Here is a 25,069-nt window from a genome sequence, read left to right on the forward strand (position 1 = left end):
TAAAACTTTGAAAGGTTTGTATTTTTTATATCCAGCCTTGCCTCCATGTACCTTAGAGAACTGTCCTGGATTATCTTTACAACAAGTTTGTGAGGTAGGTCAGGGTAACAAATCTCAAGCTTAGATCTGACTAGTACATCTTCAGATGAGCCAAGTGGAAAATTTTATCATAATTCCACATCTATAAAAGAATCTAAGGCTGATTCCACATGGGCCAAAAACAGCAGTGTGAAAACGGTGTGAAAATGGTGTAAAAGAGTTTAAAACGGTGTAAAAGGGTTTATACTGTTTTCACACTGTTTTCACACCGCTGTTTTTGGCCCATGTGGAATCAGCCTAACTATTTTAAAGTCTTATTTGTGTAAATGTTTGCTAGAAATTAATCAAAAATAATTATATCAAAGTAATTATTCAGTTTACACTTACCACTATATATTCTGTGTTTAATTAGACAAGAACATATTTTGAATGTATAGAATAGTATCCTCAGATTTTTGCCTTCTCTGAAGGTGTAAACCCTCCTTCAGACCTATCTGCCCCAGAAGTATTGGGTTCGAGACCACAGGGGGAGGGAACTTTGCCTGGATACTATGCCATTGAGTTCACATGTCAAAGCAGCTGTTCTCTCCAAAGGGAGATGATCTCTTATTGGCTGGAGCTTAGTTGTAACAGCAGATCTCCAGGTTTCACCTAAAGGTTGGAAGCTCTACATGAGACACCCGTCTGAAACAACAAACATGTCCATGTGTTTGCTAATATCATATTCTTATGAAGATTTTCTAAGCAACCTGATCTACAGCCCATACGAAGAATTGTTTTTTTAGATTAAGCTGGTGCCCTTTTAAAATATATAGTATTACAGTAGCTGTGTATTGCCTTGGGGATTAAAAGCAATTCAGTTTTGAAGACCTTTCCTGTGATGCTTGGAGCAACGGGAATACCAGACCTCCTGCTAAGGTTTGGTGATCTAAAGTATTCTACTTACCCACCTCAAATCTTAATTCCTTCCCCCCTTCCCACGTGCCACATTTTGAATTTCTGCTTGCATATTTGAGGCACCAGGGCTACTAGACCAAATAATAAGATTGTGCCCTTTAGGAATTGTAGCTCCCATACCATTACGTACAAACCGTACTGAAAGACACCACTTCGACTGATTTGGGGGGAAAGAGAAAACATTTAAATGGGCAGTGCAAACTTTACCCCGTTCCTTCCTCTAAATAACATGTTCAATTTAAAGTATTTTAATTTCATCTGGAAGTAAAAGCGGGCGTGACTTCTGCAAAGGACCTATTTTCGTTGCTAATCGCCCCCTTTTGATTGCCGTGCGCCTACAAATCATAGAAAACTACAGTTCCCAGCATGCATTCAGCCGCACTCGCCTCTCGTTTCCAGGATCCCAGAAACGAAACCAAACATCGCACTATCGTATTACTCAGAAAAGGCGGCGGGTTCGGAGAAGTGATACCTACAGCTTTATGGCAAGTGCGAGTGATTTCGTTTTATGTTCCTTTTCTGTGTACCTCCTAGCACCGCTGTGCACTGCTCACGTTTTGCCTCTGGGAGCATTTAGTTCACGTTGCCTTTTGTCTTCTCCCTGCTCCTTCTGATCCCAAGTTTGCAACAACAGCGGTAGATCTTGAGACCATTAAAACGCGCAAACTACTTCCCGGAAAACCCTGCCCCCCTGCTTCCTGCTTCCTGCGTTTCCCTGACATCAAATACAGAAGGCGTATAAAATTTTAGCTTACAGTATACTGTACTTTCAGTCCACTTTCACAATTGTTTGCAAGTGGATTTTGCTATTCCGCACAGCTGCAAAGTGGGTTGAAAGTGCATTTTTCTGCATGTGCGGAAGGGGCCTTAGATTGCTGTAGGATTGTTGTAAATCCTGCCCTGCAACGACTTAGAAATATGGCTTTTCTTTGTTGCATGAATTATTTATGCCTGGCTTTACTTGTCTGAAAAGCACTCTGGAATCACAAAATTTGAAAGGGAGAAGGAGACCATGTGGGTTGCTCTTGTTGGAGGAAGAGGTTGCACTTGTTCTGGCTGCACTTCCATGGTCTTTCTTAGACTGAATGAACCTTTCGATAGAGATTCCAAACTATCACAGGTTGGTTTGAAAATCGCTGTAGTAAAACTGAGATTTTGGATCAAGGGTCCCAAGAAGCATTAGAGTGATTCTAAGCAGTGAGTCGAGTAAATATGCTTAAAATCAGTAGAAAGCTTAAAAAAAAATTACCAGTCCTTAGGATTAATTCATTCCCCAGAAATCTTCTGTCCATAGAGATCTTAACTGCTCTTCTTTTATGGGGCTCATTGCAGTGTACATAGTTCTCTTTGCCCCATTCCCTTTTTAACCCCACAACAGTCCTGTGAGGTAGGTTGGATTGAGAGGGAGAAAAGTCACTATCCTAGAGTTGCACTTTACTAAGACCAATTAAGAAAATGGTATTAGTGGATTGTAATTCTGTTTGGGATTGTATTTAGGGTGAACTTCATACCAAGCAGGGATTTGAATTGAGGTCAGCTAGGTCCCAGATTGGCACTCTTAACAACTGTGATATACTGTCTTTCATAAACTGTTACTCAAAACAAAAAAAGGGGGGGGGAGGAGAGAAAACAGGTATTGTGGGGTATAAGTGAAAAGGTTTCTGAACACTACTAAATCATCTTGTTTTACGAACAAAACCAGTAGGGTTTTAAAAAAACTTTTTTCACCTCTGCCATTTACTTGCTGAACAAAGATGCCCCTAAGCTTCTTGTACCTTCTTCAGAAAGCTTCTCCGGTGAGAATAAAAGCCACTTGACAATGAGGTTGCTCAGTGGGGAAAAGAACAGGAGACGAACAGGTTAAAACATGTGGCCAAATTGACCTGTGTAAGAGTTATACTCATTTTGATAGTTGGACAACATGTTCTTTCCTTGGTCTGGCCCTGCTCTCAAAGGGTAATTGTCCTCCCTATTTGGACTCTCAAGTTAATGTAAAGTTATATAGAACTTTTATTCACACAAGTTTTAACTGCCCCTTTTCAATGGTTTTGTTAGATTTTCTGCTAAAGATCCTTTTTTAGATGGGCTATGTCACTGCCTGTACCCTTCAGTCAATGGACTCCTTGGTACATATCCTTTTGCAATGCCCTTATGTGTCCCAACTGAGGCTGAAAAGGATTGTTCCATGTTTTAATAAATGGTTCTCAAGCAACTTTAGGGCAAAAGGTTCAGTTCCTTTTAGAGGACAGTGACTCTCATTGTACTTATTTTGTTGCTCATTTCTTAGAGTCAAAGGAGGTATTTTTACATATGGGTGGTATTTAAATATTATGGTTTCATTGTTTAAAACCTTGGTCTAAGAACAGGGGGGTTGAAAGAGAACAAGAACTCCCTCCATCCCCAGAAAATGTAGCCCTAGCAGTTTCATTTAAAGGCTTTAAAAATGAACATGAAAGAAAATAGTTTAATGCTAAGTCGACATTTAATAAGACCCACTGCCATTTGTGTTGCTCGGCATCGTACTCTCTGTTTCTTACTGGTATACAGGTGTTTCTAAAAGACACTCATAATAACCTGACCTCCTTCCTGAACAGTTGCAGGAAAAATATACCTTGTTGATTTAATTTGTGCGGGAGAGGCATCACAGCACAAGGGAAATTCAATAAGCAAAGTTATCTTGTTCTTGCACTGTCTTAAAAGGACATCATGTTGTGGAGAAAATTACCATTACGTAAGTGAACGCTTCTAGCAGTTTTTACTTAGAGTCTCTTAAAAATAGGCCTGGTGTCTTCTTAGATTAAAAGTTTGCGGGTAAGACTGAGAAACTGTCTCTTTGGATCTGTTTGCCATTCCTGCTGGAAATAATAGACAGTGATAGTTCTGATTCCTTGTCTGTTTTTTTTTAAAAATTGCCCGCCTGCAGCAGAGTTTTCAGGCATTAGTCCTGCTGTGCTTGTCTAAATATTCCTGCTGTGGCAAAGTTCTGCGGGATAGCCAGTAAGTACCTTGCGCAGAGATGTGAGGTAAAATTGACTTTGGTTGCAAGATGTCAGCAGCTGTTGGCAGTTTCTTCCCATAAACTGACATACCAAATTATGTACAAAGCTATCTACATTTTTTACATCCATAGCAGCAGGTGACGTAAATCACTCAAGAGGGGGTGTGTGTGTGGAGACTTAGGACTTTCATCCATCTCCTTTGGTTCCCCAGCTGTATCTAGCGATTTGATCTTGCATTGCCAAACTATACCAGCATACTGGGATGCAATATGGAATCTTTGTAAGACTACTGGAAAAAAGTGCTCTGAAGCATTCCAGTGAAATGGACGTGAACTTTTGCACTTTTCCAAACAAAAATGAATCCAGAAGGCAATTTTGGAGAAATTTGCTTCCATAAGAAGCAAAGTGGAGCCGGACTGAAAACAAGGCCTTCTGTCCAGAGAGGCCTGTGTCATTTCCAGCTTTTTGGGTCCCTAGCTGTAATAAAAATAAAAATTAGTGATAACGTGGAAACAAAAGAAGGCATCAAAAAAGAGAGACAGTCAACAACTGTTTAAATTTCAGGCTCCCTTAGTTCTTGAGACCCAGGTCAAATAGCCTTTCTGCCACTCTGGATGGATAGGCTGAACATCTTATATTTCCATGTGTGAAACAAGAGAGCTTGGAGAGCAGGTGCTGGCAATAATTGATAGATAATAAATTCCTGAAATAACTGTAATAATTTCAGCAAGGAATTTTTTTTTTGCTTTAAATTCTTTAAAAGGCAAAGCTTAAAAGAAAAGTTAAATATGAGCATCTTCAAAACTTTCCTCTAAAACCAGTCTTGTAGTTTGGCTTTTGTTTTCTGTTTCTCGTTAACAACCGTTGCAACTGCTTGAAAGAAAATATATATTGCAGAAAATAGAAAGTCGTGAATATTAATAATTTCCTAAGCAACTTTGCCCATATGCATTGTTTGTTTTTTTCTTTTAAAATGTTGTATTATTTTCATCCCACTCCAAGATAACCCCCCCCCACAATATATAAGAAATGCCCCTTTAAAAATAAAGCATGAAAATTTACAAGCAGTGCTATATTTATTTTGATAAAAGCAAATTCTTTAAGATGAAAATGTGAATAATAAACTTTTAGTTTGTGGTTTAAATAAATCCTACTACAGCCAAGAGAATAGATTGGTTTATTATTTGTATGATTCTGTTAATATAGTCTCTGACTTTACAGTCAGATCTGTGTTTGTTTCATACTTTTAAATAATATTTTGGATATTAGCTAATAAGGTACCATGGTTAGAGTCCTAGACTGGGCTCTGAGAGGCTCGTTCAGCACATGCAGAATAATGCACTTTCAAACTGCTTTCAGTGCTCTTTGAAGCTGTGCGGAATGGCAAAATCCACTTGCAAACAGTTGTGAAAGTGGTTTGAAAATGCATTATTTTGCGTGTGCGGAAGGGGCCAGAGACTCCAACCTACCTTGGAAGCTTTACTGGGTGACCTTAGTCCAGTTATCTTTTTTCAGCCTTGCTTCCCTCTCAGAGCTGTTTGGAGTGTAACTTGGGAAAATCATACCCTCATGAAGCCTGGAGGAAAGGTTGGATAAAATGGGACATAAAGACTTTTAAGAGCCAGTGTGGGCTGATGGCTAAAGTTCTGGAGCCCCAGGTTCAAATCCCCACTTAGCCATGAAACTCACCATGTGACTTTTGGCCAGAGGCGGAGCCAGGGGAAACTGTGCCTTGTGCGTGTGCCCTGCTCCCCTGCTGTGGCGTTGCCTGCCCCGAAACGCCTGCCACACCCAGCCCCCTCGACGGCCCAGCCACGCCTCCGCCTCTGCTCCGCCCGGGGTGTCGCGCCCTACTTTTGGCCAATCAGTCTTTCTTGGTTTAACTGACGTTACTGGGTTGTTGTGAGTATAAACTAGTTGAAGTTTCTAGGCCATTCTCAAAGGCAGTCTTACATAAAGCACATTACAGTAATTTAACTGGGGTATAATCCGAGCATGGATCACTGTGGCCAGATCCAGTTCACATTTTTCAAGGAACGCCTGTAGCCAGCATAGCAGCCAAAGCTGATAAAAGGCATTATGTAATCTGGGCCTCTGGCTGTAGGCCAGGATCCCACAGTACCTCCAGGGTTCAAACCAGTTCCTTCAGGGGGAGAGCAACCCACCCCAGGTCAGCCTGCCTTCTCAGTCCTTGAGCAGCCACACCTCAGTCGTACCTGGATTGTGCTTCAGTTTATAAATTAAATAAATGGGTGGATCTTTCTGTTTTGGAACTGATCTTGCCTTATCAGCCTCTAGAATATATGTTTTATTTCCTCCTTAGTTCTGAAAATTAGGAGATGGCCACATCACTGGTGAAATGGGATCTACTCCTTTTCTTGAAGGAATCCATGCACTTGCAGTCTTTACACGGGCAGCCTCTAGCAGTTTTCAGGTTAAGGGTAAGAACCAGAGACAGACAGAAGTTAATTGCTTTAACTTGTACTTTTGGTGTCCCTCATGTTTCTTCACAGGCTACTTCACAAGCTGCCAAGCCACAAAGGACCATTGTAGTCTGTGGTGTTCCAGATGGCCTTGTAGGGGATGACATCATGGCTGATATACTAATGATCCATTTTCAAAAGGGAAAGAATAAAGGTGGGGACGTGGAAGACATCGTCTATCCTACACCAGCCAAAGGAGTTGCATACATAACGTTTGATGATAAGCAAGGTAATATCAAAGGAAGTAAATAGAATTTCAGGACCTTGACCATAAAACAGAATTTTATGAAGTCAACTACAAAAGAAAATTAATGTTCTGTAAACTCCAGCATTCTGAACATGCTGGCTATTTGCACCTTGGTTTGAAATCTCTTGCTGCCATTCATCAGACATATAAATGAGAGTAGGCTCTAGAGAAAGTGTTTGTGTGGGTGTTTGAAATACTCATACATGAATCAAGTCTATCCCCTGCCTGCCAGTTGAGAGTTTTTGCAGCCAAGCCTTGGGGGAGCAAAATTGCTGCCAATTAATCTTCTAAAGAGACAGGCGGCTGTCTCTCTCTTCTGAATAATTTTGCTGCGCTATATAAAATAATCTGGAGACCATATTGAGCAGTGGGGGAATCTCAAAGGAAAACATCAAGGTGGAGGGAAAAACACATCTCAAATATAGCAGCTGTGAGAACAGCAACAAAGCATTGCTATCTTGTATTATGTTTTCCTTCCACTAGGCAAAGTAACCTTGAATTTCTTCTCAGTTGCAGAGAATGTCCTTACAAAAGCCGAGCACAGCTTGCAGGACAAGAGGCTGCCTGCGGACTTTCCCCTGAAAGTATCTTTGTATGGAGAAAGTGTAAGTAACAATAATTAACCTTTCACTTGAGAACTGTATTGTACTATGTTTGTCAAGGCCTTCTGGCTGTTATGCATCACATTTGATCAAGGGGCTGTCTCAGAAGTGAGGGGTCAGCGCTTCCTTCTTCATGGGCTAGGAATGTCCATACGGAGTGGCTCTGAGAAAGCGTGTTCTGACTAACAAAAGCTTGGCCTGGAGTAAATTTTGTTAGTCTAAAGGTGTCAAAGGACTCCTGTTTAGGTTTGGATCTTCCCAGATTTAATTTTGTATCTTCCTAGTTGAGATAGGAACCACAGTGCCAGGGAAGGACTGAGGATAAGGTGTATGATTTCACCAGTTGAAGCCAACACCTCCATCTCTTTGTTTTCTAATGAACGGTCATGAAAGGAAAACATGACAGGCACAGAGAATGTGCCTGTATTTGTTCTTTGCTGATAATAAATCAGGGCCGTAGTCATAGCTTCAGTGGGTAAAATCATACGTGTAGAACATGTTTGAACCCTTTCTGCATAATGCAGACCTGATTGGTTGCTTTTGACTTTGAACAAGGCTGAAAGATGCAATCAAAGGTCTCCCAGCTTCTCACTTGTAGAGTTTGAATGAACTCCCAGTTTTGGAAAACTGTTCTTTTTATGACTTGTTAACCCATCCAGGTGTCTTCCAGAATATGAAAGTCAGTCTTCCAATTTTTTCTCATCAGCATCAGTTCCAGATTATATTTTTTAGAAAGCAGAGAACTGTGTTCCATCTCTTTACTCTCCCTCTGTTAGGCATAGTATAACTATCAAAATGTCAGCATTCATTTATTTCCTTGTTGATTTATTATCATATGGCCCCATCAGTGTACATAATGTTTTACAGAAATATTAATAAGAAGTTTCCTGCCCCATTAAGCTTACAGTTTAAAATTTAGTAGGGAGGAGATAGCTGAAGCAACTGAGACTACATGTGAATTGATTTAATTGATAATGTCTTTCAATCATTAACAGTTTTTTTTTAATCTTTAGGTTTTCCCCTGTGTTTCTTGTCTCCTTGATTTGTCTATTTTGAGAGGGAGATGCATCTTAGAAGATCTTGTGGAAGACCTTAAGAAGAATTTCCCAGTTTTGAACTTTGGACCTTTGCATTCTGATGGACATATAACTGTACAGGGACCATTTTCAGCAATAAGATCCCTCCAAAATAAGCTTGTGTCAAAAATACATCACTCCCCTTCTGAACCAGGTGTTAAGTCTGCAAGAAAAGAGAGTATGACAACTCTCAGGCCTAACACCAGGCCAGTGAAAAGTGATTCCTCCTTAGAAGCAAGCAATAATTTTGTTCAAAGCACCAAAACAGAGGGATTAATGGTTGTTCTTGACACTGATATATATCTGTACATGAAAAAATTCAAAGAAAAGCCGTATCAAGACAGTCTTAAAAAATGCGGCGTTGTCAGTCATGAGATCAGAGATGGTGAGGTTACCACGATATATCTTGACAGTGACCCGTCTAACCCAAGTCTGCGCAGTTTAGAATTAGCTCAAGATATCGTTGAAAACCTGGCAGCAGATTTACAGAGTTATTTGCGTAAAGAAAGACGGTCCCTCAAAAGTTTCAGCAGAGCTGAGAAACACAAACACAAACAGGCGTTCGAGAGAGTCAGCGTGCTGTACCCTCATGTTCTGGTTCTTCCATGCTCAGCTCACATAGATATTATTGGAACCTCTTCTGATGTTTATGGGTTTACACAGCAAGTGAATAAAATGGTAGGGTGATTCCCAAAAGAATATTGGAGATAGTTTGATTTCTTAGGACGGGACTGAATGGTTGCCATGGAAAATGCAAGCCTTGATTTGATTTAAGGCACACCTACCTAAGTTGGAATGTTATCACATCATATGTATCAGTTCCTGCACTACCTTGTCAGCATTGGTTGACAAGGTGGGAGAATGACACAAATACATTTCCATGAATGGGTGTACAGGACAGTCCTTTGCAAGACTGACATTTAAAGCAACCATGCCATGTCAAAGGCTTGTTCTCCAAAACATCTCAAGAATGGCAATGAATGAACAAGTAGTTGGTCCTCACAAGGGATAAAAGTAGCATAGCTTAGCATGTATTTTTAGTAGTTGACTTGTTCTTTTGTGCCTGCTCCTTCTGACCTCAGTACACTAATTATGGAGCAGTCTTGTTTCATTAAACGTTTTTCCGCTGGTACTGGAAGACAATGCCCATTGCTTGAACAAATGATCAAGTATTCCACAGCTTCCTGATCAGCTGGAATTTTCCTTTGCTTGTTCTATGCATTTGTTATATAATAGGTGGTATCACAACACAGTCTTTCCCTTAATGTTACACACAATATAGAATGTTGTCAGGTATCTTTGTTCTGTACATGGTTTGGTTTCATTGGATTAAAGCTGGTTTTATAGGTCAACACTGCAGAGGTGTTTTGAATTAGCCCACTATGACAACAGTTCTTCACTGTGTGCATGGAGGACACAGATCTGGAGACTGACCATATGTGTGAATCCTTAAGGGTTACTTTTTCTTATATGTTAATTCACTTGAATGCTTGGAAGAACGGAAGGTGGACAAAATAGACATGCAAAGGTCAGATCAGGAATAATAAGCAACAATATACAATCAGAGATAAATATAAGCTAGAAGCATTTTTTTAATCGCCTGTTGTGCAGATAGTCTACTAAATGCTCCCATGTTTCCCTTCAGTGTCCCATTGCCTTCTTGTCTTTAGGTCGAATCTGTTTAATTGGATTGCGAATCTCTGCTTTATGGAGTGCTTAAGAGACTTAGGGTTAGTGACGATCAACTCTTAGGCAAAATTACAACTTCTTCCCCTCCTGAGGGATATTATATATTTTTTTCCTGTTCCAAGCTGGGAGAGTTAGTATGGAGGATAGGGGACTGTCTCAAAGTAACTTCTCAGCAGATCTCTTGGAAGATTATCTATTTCAATAATAAGTATGCCTCTGCTGGAGGTCTTCTCAAGGCAAGTTGCAAAGTAAAATATAAAGTCGAAGGATAGTATTTCTGAAATCTGACCATATAGTCCAACATCCTGTGAAACACAAGACCTTACCAGTTGCTCCACCTGGTCTACTGGCACCTCTACCTAGTACTGGTGTTCAGAGCCTTAATGTCCCTGGATATTTAAGTTCCCTTTAGTCACCAAGGCTAGGTAAAGAAAGAGCATAATAGTCTCATAATAGTTTGTTAAAATTAACAAACCACTTGATGTGCTGTTGACGGTTTTCACGTCCGGATTCAACTGGTTGTGATGGTTTTTCCAGGCTGTGTGACCATGGTCTGGAAGATCTTGTTCCTAACATTTTACCTGCATCTGTGGCTGGCATCTTCAGAGGTGTATCATAGAGGGAAGTCTGTTACACACTGTGTCCAGTGAGAAGGGAATATTTTAGTGGGGTATATATTGTCCATATCCCAGGGTGGGGAACCAATCAGTAAGTGTTTGGGTGGAACTTGCTATGCAAAGGTGTGGTTGATAGTATAGTATTGCAGGTGGGGTTTTTCAGTCCTGGGAGTGATTCACATTTGCATTCCCTGCAGCAGCAGCAGTACTGTGTTTGGATGGAGTCCATTGTCCATGAACTTAGCATGCCCTTGGCCTTTGATACTGGACACAGTGTGTAACAGACTTCCGTCTGTGATATACCTCTGAAGATGCCAGCCACAGATACAAGTGAAACTTTAGGAACAAGATCCACCAGACCATGGCCACACAGCCCGGAAAACTCACCACAACCACTTGATGTGCCTTTGCCAAAAACACAATGAACCAACCCAACAAAATCAGGGTCATGTTACCTGGTTGACCAAATAATGGTTGAAGAAAGATGACAGGGTCTGCCAAGTAGGTAATGCAAATCTGCAAAGAGATCTAGAGTGAGATCTGGCCACAGTGAGTTCCATTATTATTGAATCAGACAAGTAGCTGAAGGAGAGTTGATTTTTATGCCCTGCTTTTTTCAACTTTTTTTTAAGGAGTGTCAAAGAGGCTTACAAACTGCTTCTCCCCACAACAGACACCTTGTGAGGCAGGGAAAGCTGAGAGAGTTCTGAGAGAAATGTGAATAGGCCAAGGTCACTCAACAGACTTCATGCGCAGAAGTGGGGAAACAAACCCTGTTCTCCAGATTAGAGTCTGTTGCTCTTAACCACTAAACAATTCTTGCTCTAGCATGTTTTTTAAAAAATATTTTGACTGGATAATTCTGCATGAACAGGTCTCTTAGGAAAATGTGTTAGATAAGGGAAACCAATTGTAAGAGGAGTATATGGCTGATGTGATTTTTAAAGAAACCTTACAGACTGCTACTAGTTTTTCTGTTGCTCAGTATGGAATGGTATGGTCATGTAAAGAAACAGCAAAGGAAGATTGGAACCATGCAAGTGTTATAAAGATGGAAAGCACAAGAGGGAGACACATACCATGCAGATGCATTTCTGGGTCACAAAAATCTCGACAGCTAAGTCCCCATACAGATAGAACATTACTTCTGGTTAAACAGTATTTTGTAGAATGTCAGGGTAGACAAAACAGTGCAAATCACTGAAAGTGTTTTGCAACGTTGTTTACACCTGTAGATCAAAAGGATTTTTCTGTAGTTACATGATATTAGAACTCACATGAAATCTATATTCCTTCCAAGGTCGTTTTCATATTTTCTTTCACATTTGTAATAAAGAATCATTTTCCAGAGGTGAAGTTCATATTCACAGATCCAGTTTTCAATAGGTCCTGTGAGATGTCTCGGAATTGAAGTACATAGGATTTATTTTTCTCTTCCCATCAAATAGGAGGGGGAGCTGCAAACTTGTCAGCTGGGTGAGCTTAGGAGCATCACATTCCAGGACACACTTATGGTACCAGTCTATAGTTCTCAAAAGTATCAGTAAATTCCAATCTGATGCTAATCATAAGGAAGGTAGTAGATTACATTTATCCTGCACATATTTGTGCTGGCAGCCGCCTGCATCTGAAACATCACAGTCTGAGAGCTGAGCCGCCTGCATCTAGAAAACATCACAGTCTGAGAGCTGAATTATACAGCTATTGGACATTTGGGGCAGGTCATTCTTTTCTGTTGGACTACAATCCACTTGTGTCTAATATGTTTACTGTATGCCAGAGCATTTACTTCCTTAATGGGGCTTGAGTGGTGGAAATTCCAATAAAGAGCTGAGATATCATACGCACCTTGAAATTTGGGAGGGGAAGGGAGCCAGTTACATGTACAGGGATGGAGTAATATTGCTTACCAGGTAGACGGCATATCTTTTTGCTCTGAACTTTGGTCAGTCACAGTGTTAGAAAAGGAAAGCCCAGCAGAGAATGTGCAAGTGTCAGAGTGCTTGGGGATGCATCTTGGATTGGGGGATCTCTGCTGGTTGCTGGTTGCTTTTAGGACTGGGGGTTCTTTGCGGTTTGCTATTTGCTCTTTCTCCTGACCTGCTTGGAATGTAGATAATGGCTAGCAACTCTGGCTCTCTCCTTTCTGCCAGGTGGCTCACTATCTCCTGTCTGACCTTGAGGGAAGGCATTGGCTTTCATACACTTTTCCCACTTTCTGCCCTGCGGGGGAAAGGGGCAGGATGGGGGTTGGCTTCCATGGAATTATACTGGGGAGAATTGGGGATTGCTTCAGAACTGGCTTTTGCAAAGCCAGGATTCAGGTGTCCAGGTCAATAAATGCTTCTGTATTATGAAATCTAGAGTGGTCATTGTGTGGAACCCTTAACCTGATAGCAGGTTCCCGGGATGTTTCTAGGTACCCTGTTCAGCTGTGATCGTATGATTTTTTAAAAACACGGTAAACAATGTGCATAGTATTTCAATCACAGTTGCCACCAAATATTACAAATGAGTGTCAATGAAGGGCACAATTTCTTAGTAGGGACCTGCCCACTTTTGCTTCTGTGTGGCACTAACTGTCCATTTTGGTTAAAATGGCAATGAGGTCATGAACGATCTACCACGTGGGACACTGGGAGTGTTTAAGGTTATACACTTTAGAATTGCAGCCGCTGCCCAGTCATTCTCCTTGCCCATTGGTTCCCAATAAGGTAAGCCAAGGTCTGTACAGAGAGGGCTGGCAGAAGTACTTTTCAGCAATTTCTGTCTTTCAGCGATCTGTATCTCAGTTCCAGACTGTAGTGGGGGGTGTTGCATTGTGAATACGTTCAAGGAGGGTGCGGTGCTGCTGTGAATATCAGACTGTATGGAGAGTGAAGTTTCAGGTGGGATGCTTCAGAGCACAGAAAACCTTTTTTGAGTGCTTCCCTATGATGATGGTTGCTATTTTTGTTAATAGAAGGAGTAATGACTGCACTGAATTAAATTAACTTTTCCCAACCAGCTGAACAGTTTGCTTCCCCCCCTTAGTAACAGTGCGTGCACTCCTACAAGTGCTCTAAACTTAGACATATTTTAAACAGATACCACAGGTGGTTGGCATCTGACAAGAAAGCTGAGCGATTGCTCAAAATAATGCATTGCACATGGCATGGTGTGTGAGCTGATTTCTTACACTGTGGCTGATTTGGATGCTGGACATGCATTCCAATCGGGCTCTCTCTGGGAAGTCCTTACTCTCTTCCCACCACCCTTACATGCACCGCTACAGAGAGAAAATTTAGCTTAAGAATCCTGTCAGGCTGCTGTTATCACACAAATGTATGCATCCCATAAAATCATGAGATGAATAAAGGAGCACACTTGGGGTTGATCAGGGCTTCAGAGAACCACCCTGTCCTCCCCCCACCAAAATCCAAGCAAAAATCACAGCAAAACAAATCACTTGGCTGTCTGCTGCTGTGAACAGAATAATAATTGTCAATTGGATAAGAAACACAAAACGAAGAGGGACAGGATGATTGAAGAATAGATTTTACTGATGATTCAGAACATGTTGCAAGAAGATACACAAACAACATCAAAAACAAAACAATTAACAAAACAGCAACCAACTGAATCCAAAAGACTGTCTAGAACAGTGGTGGCGAACCTATGGCATGGGTGCCAGAGGTGGCACTTAGAACCCTCTCTGTGGGCACTCGCGCACAGAGTTCATCATGTGGGAGGGGGATGGAAAATCACGCCCCCCCCCACACACATATCTAGGCTGGCCTGGGCATGATCCTTTATCTGGGAGTAAGCTCGGTTGCTGGCAATGGGGCTTGTTCTGAGTAAATCCTCCTAGGATCGTGATTCACCCATTTGAAGCATTGCATGGTTGCTTCACCAAGCTTACTCCCGAGTAACATGCACCTCGGAGCCAACTGTTTTTTCTAAACGAAAACCTCAGTATTCAGGTTAAATTGCCGTGTTTGCACTTTGCGATAAATAAGTGGGTTTTGGGTTGCAATTTGCGCACTCGGTCTCGAAAAGGTTCACCATCACTGGTCTAGAAGCTCTCCATATTACACATTTTATTTCCTGCCTCAAAACGTTTTAAAAGGTTTTAATGGAAAGGGCCCGAGCCTCCACCCAAAACTGGCATTCAAGAGAAAACTGCCGGAAAATGGAGTTTCTATTCGGCCATCATAACTAATGGCTGCTCATGGGCATGTTCACCTCTATGAATCACTTGAATTCCCTTTTAAAGGCTTCTAAACCAGTGGATGTCTCAACTCTCACAGCAGTTTATTCAATAAATTAATTATTGAGGATGTCATGTAGTACTTCTTTTTTGGCTGTCTTGAACCTCCTGCCAATCAAGTTCACTGTGGGTGAACTCTGGCAATGAGGAAGGAAAAAACCCTCACCCTTTTTTTTCTTAACATCAATCATTAGTTTACAACTCTCTATAATTATATAGCTTATCAATTTAAGCCTTTGAAGCAGGGACTGCTTTCCTCAAACTGTTTCCAACCAAATTGTTCCTGCCAAAAACGCCTTCTTTTCTGTCTATTCAAGATTCCAGAAATGCCCCTGTTCTCTTTGTATCAGTCCCTTATGATCTCCTATATCATCTACTCAAATTGCACAACCTGTGTCTCTATTCTTCCCACTGCCATGTGTCTAATTTTGGAATTTTATTCTCTCTCTCTCTCTCTCTCTCTCTCTCTCTCTCTCTCTCTCTCTCTCTCTCACACACACACACACACACACACACATTCTGCCAATATAGGACACACATCTGATGAAGTGGAATCTTCTTGAAGCTTAACGTCTACTACAGAAAAGGTGCATTTACAAGAAACCAAGTATCAAGTGTCCCACCAGGACAACAACAATAATAACCCACTGCTTGAACAGTGTCTAAAATGTAATTTAATCCCTTCTAATTGTGAAAGGTAAGGTTCTGCCTTCTATCTCAGACTTCATATGTGCTTTAACGAAGTCAAAACCAAGATGTAGTATTTAAACTGCTGCAGGATTGCGTGCTTTGATATAAATTGGAACTAAGGCATTCACCTAAGGCATTCTCTACTGTGCATTTATAGTCACTAATAAAAATTAATTCAGATCACAGTGCATGTAAAATGTAAGTGTTTGGGGAAGAATTACCCTTCCACTGCTTTGATAGATTCTTGGGAAGTGTTAACTTGACATCTCCCCCCCACCCCATTTCTGTTTATTACATGAAGAAAGGTTTCTGTTCTACTATTAAGCATTTTTAACTTATCAGTCAAAGTTTGGATGAGAAAGAATGATACTATAAATCAATGTGTGCGTGTGTGTGTGTGTGTGATGGTGGGGAAGTAGACATTTGTCAGATGAGAATAATCACTGAGGTACTTTTGGTGAAAAAGTGGTCTAAAATACACTAAGTAAACGTTACAAACAATGGCAGGTGATAGATGGGACATAGGAAAAGAGAGGAGGATACAGGGCACAATCAGTGCCTGCTGCTGTCTTTGCCTCTATGGCTCTTTTTAACCTACCTTATTTTAATGGGCCTCTGATTGTGATTCTTCTCATAGGCTGAGCCTACGAAAATGGATGTTTCCCTGCACCCTCACACATATAAGAACAGATCACTGGGCGAATTCCCACTTGAAAATTGCAAGCGGATCCAAACCTGTTCCTTGTGAATCCGTGTCCTCCTCATCGCAGTTTCTCCCTCCCCACCACAGCGAGCACACAGCAGACACTCCCGGGTGCAGGCATCGTTGCAATCACAGCCATGTGATCACGCTTCATTGCCCTAATCTGATTGGTTGGTGTTCAGTTGGGCGGGACCTGTTAGCCACTTCAGAAACACTACCCATTTTTACCCATTAAAAAACCTGTGCGAACGCTGAAGTGCAACCACTATGAATACTTGTCATTTACTGTAAAGCAACTATTTTCTGAAAGTTTTACCGTTAAATCGGTGAACAGGCGATCCTTCACTTGTATTGCACATGCTCAGAAACGTGATCGTTCCATTAACCCGGAAGTAGACTGCGCAAGGGTCAAATCAATTGGCTGCGCGAAATGCACTTCACGCTCTGGGGCGGGGAACAACTCCAGGTTCCAAACCTTGTTCCTCCCCTCAGAACAGCCGTAAACTGTGGTAACGGGGCCCAACCCACTTGCATCCAGGTTCTGCCGGGACACACATTAATGGGTAAAACGAGAGTCAGAAACGGTTGCTGCCACAGAAGTCATGGGGAGGACGTCGATGAAACCGTGTTAGTAAGTGGCCCGAAACCGTGCTAAGGAGGCAGTGGGAATTCGCCCACTGTTACACTTATCAGAATCTTGAGGTGACGGCTGTTTTACAGCAGTTATACATGATTCCCTAGGGAAGCCTGTCTTAAACTTTGATAACCAAGACCATACAGAGATGCAGCTATGCAGGCCAATATGGTGTAAGGGCTGAAGGGAGCAGCCTTACCAGTGTGCATTGTAATGATACCGAAAAATTCAAGTGCTGGCTAGTGCCAAGCAGGATTTCTTGGGAATTAGAAATACCTGCTGCCTTTTGACCCTTGAACAGCTTTACATGCCACAAAACAGTCCCCATGCAGTACTGGAGTTTTGCCATTTGTGTTTTGAATGCTAATAATGCTGTCACTTTTTTACAGGGTAATGTTGCATCAAAATGTTCATATTTGCTTGCTAATGTCCAGAGACCATTTGCAGTGACTGGTGCAATAGAGGAAAAGCAGAATCCTTCTTTCGGAAGTTTCCATATTTCTCACCATCGTCTGATCTGAGACGAACCTACCAAAACAGTTATCTCTTACAGAAGGGACTTTGGCGCCCCCCACGTGACCAAAAGGGTTACCTCATGTCCCTAGGGCCATATGCCACTGCTGTAGACTGCCCTCCCTGACTGGATTTTTTTGAGATACTCTGCCAAGCAGAACTATTCAGTTTATTCAAGAGAGCATTTCAGTGGAAGATAGATTCAAAGGTTTTTGGTCTGAGCTTTTGATATGCTTGGAATATTTCAGAAAATTACTTTTCTATCTTGCCCAGACAAAGAAGGCAATTGTCAAAGTTATAATAATTTTACAATGGGATTGTTACTAGTGTTGCCTGGAGGAAATTTCTGTGGGGTAGGGGGAAAGGACATTGTTGATGGACTGATATCACTTTTGGCTATAACATAGAAGTGATGTCACAACGTTCTAGGATTTCACTGATCTCTTTGGTAAATCTCTTTGGCAAATCTCTTTGGTAAAAAAAAGCCAGAAGTGTTATAGATGCATTGTCAAAAGTAACTTCTGGTATCCTCCCTGTTGGATTACTCTAGTGCCCTCTATGTGGGGCTGCCCTTGAAGATGATCTGGAGGCTGGATCTGATGCAGCATGCTGCAGCTAGGCTAATTGCTGGGACGTCTGGCTGGACGCACATCAAACTGCACTGGCTCCCATTTTGCTTCTAGACCCATTTCAAGTTGCTGACTAACATATAAAGCTCTAAACGGCTTGGACCCTGCCTACCTAAAGGAACACCTATGCCTGTATGTACCTGCCCAGGCACTGATGTTACAGGGGGAAGCTTTCTTTGTGGTGGCCCACCATTCATTTGAGCAGTGGTGGGAATCAGGGGTGATTCAATGCAGCAAACAGTGCTCTTAATTGTTACTAATAATTGCTGCGAATCATAGAAAAGTAAGTTACTGAAGACCAGAGTATTTGGTGATAAGCATGCTGTGTTTGTAGTTTGTAGTTCCACATTCAAACTGTTCTGTTGGGCATGCCTGTATCTGTAACGAACAAGGAGAATTAGACCCCCAAAGATTACTGTTGTGAGATAGCGCAAATCAGTCAGTGTTGTGGTGGATCAGGTGGGAATCTTAAATAAATCAGTATCTTCATAATTCAGCATAACAGAGAATTTCAGAAAACACAATTGTTGCTCCTTGACAGATTATGCTAAGAAACTGTGTTCTAGCATGCTTATTTGGAGCTGGAGATTCTCCAGTGAAGAACCGACTTCATTATGTAGGTACAGATCAGTTATTTTTTTAGCTTCATATTAATGGTAGAAAGAAGAACAAAACTTAGATTGTGAAGTACTTTCTAAATAAAAAGTCCACATGAAGAGTTTGTAGATGGGTCGTTTCAACTGCGAAGCCCAAGAGATGTCTGTGTTGATATAGGCATAACAGAGAGCTCAACCTGGGGGTGGGGGTGGGGGCACCTTTATTAATATGGCAGACATGGCACTGCAACAGCGTCTTTCTTTAGACTGTATTTGTTTGATAGCTTAGGGAGTCCTTTACATATTAAAGGTTTGGCTACACATGAAAAGACAGTTTCCTTCGGTGATTTTTTGTTTTGTTTTCAGATACATGTTCCAAATTCCAATTCAGCAATAGCCAACTGGGGGACCAGGGAAGGAGTGGGAAACAAAGAAACAATAATTTATGAGGGTAAAGCTAACAAATGTTCTCTGTCTCTGCCTGGGTAAAACATCTTTAATGCTGACTGGCTGTTTCTTTTCCCTAATGCTTTCAAGAAATTTTTGTTAGAAATATGTACAGTGCAGCTTACAGATCTTGGTGATTATGAGGTTACTGGGTGGCCTTAAGCAGATTTACAGTGCAATCCTAAACAGAGTTTTGGCCTCCTAATCCCACTGACTATTCATGGGTCTAATTTGGGCTACATTTCTGGTACCAAATGGAGGGGAAAAAATGTGCGGAATTAAATAGGAAAAAAAGCATTTGGTGGCAAAATGCATTGCAAACAACTTGCGCGTAAAAGTCTGGAGAAGAATTAGATGTACTGCTTTAATGCTGAAATGGTTCAAAGGGGAATAGAAATTGACTACTTTTCTCCACCCTGCTATCAACACTTCTATTCTGTTTAGCAGATATCTTCACAATGACCTTTTCTGTATAGCAGAAATAAAATGTCCTGCAGACGTTCTAAAAATATCAGTTTGTGGCTTTTTGTGCTCACTCTATGCGGAGAACACAAGCGTTGCCAGCCAAAATGGTTCTCCCCTACCCCCCTGCTGGCCAGCAAAGCACTTGTCAGTTTCATAGTTGTGCCCACTGTTTTGTGGGCTGCTGCAGAGATTCTCCTGCCTCCACCATTTGGTGAAGGTATCCCATGGAGATTTCCTCTGCTTGCAGCTCATCTGCAAACAATTTCATTGTCGAAGGTACATGAATAAAGTTTGTTTTGCCTGCGATCCCACACCCATGTTGTTTTCCCTCTTTTTTGTTTTGAGGGGGATGTCTGTAAAACTACAATAATACAAATATGTGCAAATGGCAAATTCTCGTGTTGTGTCGCCATTGCTTTTCAGGCATCCTCTTCAAAACAAACAAAAGAACAAAAGGGAAAATGACATGTGCGTGGGATCACCAGGCAAAACAAACTTTACTCATGTACTTTTTACAGTGAAATCGTACGCAGATGAGCTGCAAGCAGAGGAAACCTCTGTGGAAAACCTTTACCAAATGGCAGAGGCAGGTGAATCTCTGCAGCAATCCACAAAATAGTAGACGCAGCTGCAGCAAAAATGAAAGCAAGAGCTGCGGAGAGGAGGCAGGAAGGGAGAAATAAAGCATCTCCTGCCTGCTTTTGGCAAGCAAGAGACCCTTCAACCTATCTTCACAAAAAAAGAATGCCAGTTAAGCAATTTTTGAAAACCCTGGGTTGAGAGAAAAAAACGTTCTGAAGATGTTTTGAGAGAGCTGCACGAACTTCTTCCCCCAAACACGTTTTATAATGTCCTCAAGGGGTATGGTTTCTGCTGTGCGGAAAGGGTCTATGTTGAGAATGAGCGTAAGTCTTGGCTTCCATGCATGTATCCTCTGTAATTAATCCCCTTTTCGAGTCTGTAATAGGCACAATTAGGATCTGAAAATCTAGGCATATTGTGGGAAATAAATACTATTATTACAAGAATTTGGTCCATGGGTGATGAGCTGGAATATATAAACTCTACAAGAAAAAAATACTGCGTTTATCTTAATACATTCAGAAGTTTAATGCAAGTTGAGATTTTTTAGAATTTGGTTGGCAATGCATTTTAATGTAGATTTCAACTCTCTTCTGGCTCTTATATTCAGTCTAGATTTAGTAAGTGCTTAATTAAAATCATAAACTTGGCAACAATTTTTTTAACGCACTCAGAGAAAAAGTTCCTATTTAATGAACCCCAAAACATGCATAGATCTTAATGAAGTAAATTCACGTAATGGACATGGAATCAGGCGTGCCGTGATTTTCCCCTCCAAGTGTCAAGCCCTGTTTTTTCTCAGAGGAAAGAAGCCTTGCCATTTTATTGTCACTTTGCCCATTCCTGCTGTTCACCACCTGGCCTTTGCAGAGCATTGTTGGTAGTCTGGGGAAAGTGGGAGAGAAATTGGAACCTGTTCATTTTCCAGTCCCCCTGTTCAGTGACTATAACTTTCCAGTTCAGGGGAAAGCAGATTTGACTTGGCTGCAACAGGGATAGCAGCAGGGAAAACAGATCATTTTTCCAACTAGTCCCCACAAAATACATACACACCATCCTGGTCAAAACTGCATTTACTCAGTAAAACAAACATTCACTGAACAGCAAGTTTTTACCATTGACCAGAATCAATATACAGGTGGTTCCTAGGACTTATTCAGATGTCACTGGGTATCACTGGGAAGATCTTGTACCACATTTGCTCAGTAGCATTTTTTTTTGCCACAGCTATATGTGTAGCTGCCCTGAACAGCCCCAGGCTAGCCTGATCTCATCTCAGATGATCTCAGATGTTATGTAGCGTTGGCCCTGGTTAGTGTTTGAATGGGCAACCTCCAAGGAATACCAGGCAGAGGTGAAGCTACAAGAGGGCCAGGGGGTGCTTGTTGCACCGGGTGCGTGCCTGGGGGAGGGGGGGACACACAAAAAATCAGGTTTGTGTTTTTTGTATTTTTAAGTGTTTTTTAGTTTCTGGCCTGCAGGGGGCACAGTTTTTAGGCTAGCAGCACCAAAATTTCAGGGTATCTTTAGGAGACTCTCCTGATGATATCACCCAGTTTTGGTGAGGTTTCGTTCAGGGGTCCAAAGTTATGGATTCCCAAAGAGGGTGCCCCATCCCCCATTGTTTCCAATGGGAGCTAATAGGAGATGGGGGCTACACATTTGAAGGTCCATAACTTTGGACACCCCTGAACCATACTTTACCAAACCTGGGTGGTATCATCAGGAGAGTCTCCTAAATATACCCTGAAATTTTGGTGCTGCTAGCCTAAAAACTGCTCTCCCTGCAGGCCAAAAACTGAAAAAACACTAAAAAATACAAAAAACACAAACAAACATGCCCCCCACCAGGCTCCATTTTCCCTAGCTACGCCTCTGATACCAGGCTTGTGATATGGAGGCAGACAATAGCAAACCACCTCCAAATATATCCTGCCTTGAAAACCCTAAAAGATTGACATAAATCAGCTGTGACACCCAAAAATATATGTGTAGTGATGACACCCAAAAATATATGTGTAGTGAGCAGTGTTGGGTGAAAGTAGTGCATTTATTATATGGATTGCTGTGGATCTATGACGCTTTCATGAGTTTTGGTGAAATTGACCGCTTCACCCTAACTTACTTCTTGCTCCTGCCTCTAATGTTTTGGTTACAGTCTCCTTTCTGTGCAGGCACTTTTAGTTCTTGTTATATCCAGTGTTGGGTCAGTGCATGGGAAAAAACTGTTCCTTAAAAGTGTTTTGAAATTACACAGATAAAAAATGAAGTGTGTTAGGGTGGTTCAGGTCACCAGGAGAGTGGGGGGAGGGGATTTTTTTTCTTGGTGTATTAGAATTTTAAGTGATTATACTCATTTTTATTTTTCATGCCTTTAATGTTTGTAAACCACTTTGAGTCCTGTGTTTCAAGAGAAAAGTGTCTTATAAAAACATTAAATAAACATGCTAAATAAATGCTGTTTGGTCTACAAAGAAAGGAATTGCCTAAAAGCAGAACTGGCTAGCCAGTTTAGGATGGGAAGCCTATTTCTCGTGAGTTGAAATTTCCTTTAGAATTTGCGCTTAGATATTAGATGGATTTGCTGGATGTGACTTTATAAGCAGCTATCTGATGGTCCATTGTGCCCTATTATCCTGCCTAGCTGATTTCTAAGTGGACTAATTTTATCCTCCCCTTTGTTTATCCAAGTATTCCATTGACCAGTGACCCTTCCTGGGGCCTTTTGTGGGGCCTGTTTTCATATACTCATCTAGATCTATTCTGGGAAAATAGCTTGTAGGATATCCTGAAGCTCCTTCCTGAAACAACACTTCCTTTCTTCAGCATCCCAAACAACATCCTGAATTGCTGTGGTTTAGAAGTTGAGTTCTATGTGACAGAATAAAAAGATCTTGCTCAAGCTGTCCAGACTGGTGTAAAAACCGGGGCTTTCATGTCTTTCAGTACTTGCTTTTAATGTTCTACGGAACTGAAATGATTTAAACACTCAAATTCCTTTCCTCTGTGTGGCCTGTATTTCTCTTTCATAATCACGATCGCAAAGGGATATCTAGCTTGTGCAGCACTTTGTTTTTTTCTTCTACAAGAAACCATGGCAACGCTGTGTTCAGAGCATGTGTAAGCAATTTAATTTGCCCTAAACATTTTATAGGTATTTCTTTACCCTTTCTTTTTATGTACATATTTTTGTTCATTTTCGAAAGTAAGTAACATTTATGGAACCTCCACAACAGGCCTCTTGTAAAAACAGAATTCTCCAGAGCTTTATAGGTATCACTAGAAGCCATCCCGCCCCATATCCACCAAGTGTTGCAGAAAATGACCACCTTATAATTTAATAGGTGTTGCACAACGCTTGTTTGGCATTTTTGCTTAACCTTGTAAATTAAGCTGTACGAACTCAATCTACTAGCATTGAACTGGAGTGGTCTCAGTCACAATTTCTCTAAGGGCTCGTTTACACTATAGCTCAGCCAAACTTCTACAGTGTTTGGGTTTTGCCTTGAAAATGCTATCAGGTGTAATCAGAAGACCCTGACCTGGATGACCCGGGCTAGCCAGATCTCAGAATCTAAGCAGAGTCAGCTGTGGTTAGTATTTGGATAAGAGACTTTCAAGGAATACCAGGGTTGTTATGCAGAGGAAGTCATGTCACTGATGATGTGGGAGATGCTCTGGTATTTGGGAAAACTTTATGGTAAAAGCAATTTCTACCATTAACAGTATCAGACTAGTGTCTGAGGGATCAAGGTTCAGATTTCCAGTCTACTATGGAAGCTTGTTGGGTGATTATGGGCCTTTCCCCACTTACCTTAATCCCCCCTATGCCGCGCGCTGCTCTCAGTGTGCAGCATCCCTGGCGCTCCCGGGCGTCCCCGCACGCGGGTGTCTCAAAAGGCTCCGTTTAAAAGAGCGCCAGGGATGCTGCTTAGCTGAGGGGGCGTGACAGCGGCAGCGTTGGGGCGGCTGCGCTGTCGCCGCCCCTGTTGTGGGGAGTGCCGGGGACCCTGCGCTACTTGAGAAGAGTAGCGCGGGGCTTAAGGTAAGTGGGGAAAGGCCCTATGAGCCATTCATTCTCTCTTAGCCTAATCTACCACACAGGGTTGCTGTGAAAATAAAATGTAGAAGAGAATGATATAAATGGGTTTGTGTCTCCATGAGGACCCAATGGGTGGAGTATACACGAAGAAAGTAAATAATACATGAAGCTGAAGACTGGGATGGAATGCAAATAAAAGCCAGGTTGGGTGATGAGTTGGAAGAAGAGAAAGAAGCTGGGAAAGGTGAGAGGATGTAGGAGGAGAGAAATATAGGGTCCTAGCTGCTCCCACAGGTCCTTACAGATTCTGTATTAGTACAGTTTTTTAATTCATTGTTTTCTACTTGTGTACTCCTTTAATTGCACAGTTTATTGAATGTATTATGCAAATCTTTGTTACATCATTTTACTATTTTGTAACCTTTCTTGGCCCTGATCTGAATAGCTGGATCTTGTCAGATCTCTGAAACTAAACAGGGTCAACCTTGGGAGACCACCAAGAAATACCAGGATCATGACACAGAGCCAGGCTGAGCTGGTCTAGGCAGCTGGCTGGAGGTGTCAGATTACAGCAGGTTGGCCTGGTCTGTGAGAATTCAGAAGCTGAGTCAGGACAGAGCCAAGTTATCAGAGCAGGAAGCCTGAAGTCCATTATAAGTTATCTAAGTCCAATGGGTCCAGTCCTAAGGTCAGAGTCTAGAGCCGTGGTGGCGAACCTTTGGCACTCCAGATGTTATGGACTACAATTCCCATCAGCCCCTGCCAGCATGGCCAATTGGCCAAGCTGGCAGGGGCTGATGGGAATTGTAT

The 25,069-nt window shown here is 41.7% G+C and overlaps 1 protein-coding gene across 1 annotated transcript; it reads left to right on the plus strand.

Moving 5' to 3' along the window:
• Positions 1-1,369: 1,369 nt before the first annotated feature.
• RBM43 (RNA binding motif protein 43) lies at positions 1,370-9,755 on the plus strand. Its single transcript, XM_048483349.1, has 4 exons — positions 1,370-1,481; positions 6,509-6,707; positions 7,236-7,330; positions 8,341-9,755. The coding sequence occupies exons 1-4, from the start codon at positions 1,479-1,481 to the stop codon at positions 9,088-9,090; spliced, it is 1,047 nt and encodes a 348-aa protein (XP_048339306.1). The 5' UTR covers positions 1,370-1,478; the 3' UTR covers positions 9,091-9,755.
• Positions 9,756-25,069: the final 15,314 nt, after the last annotated feature.

This window comes from Sphaerodactylus townsendi, linkage group LG02, assembly GCF_021028975.2.
Source record: "Sphaerodactylus townsendi isolate TG3544 linkage group LG02, MPM_Stown_v2.3, whole genome shotgun sequence".
NCBI lineage: Eukaryota > Metazoa > Chordata > Lepidosauria > Squamata > Sphaerodactylidae > Sphaerodactylus > Sphaerodactylus townsendi.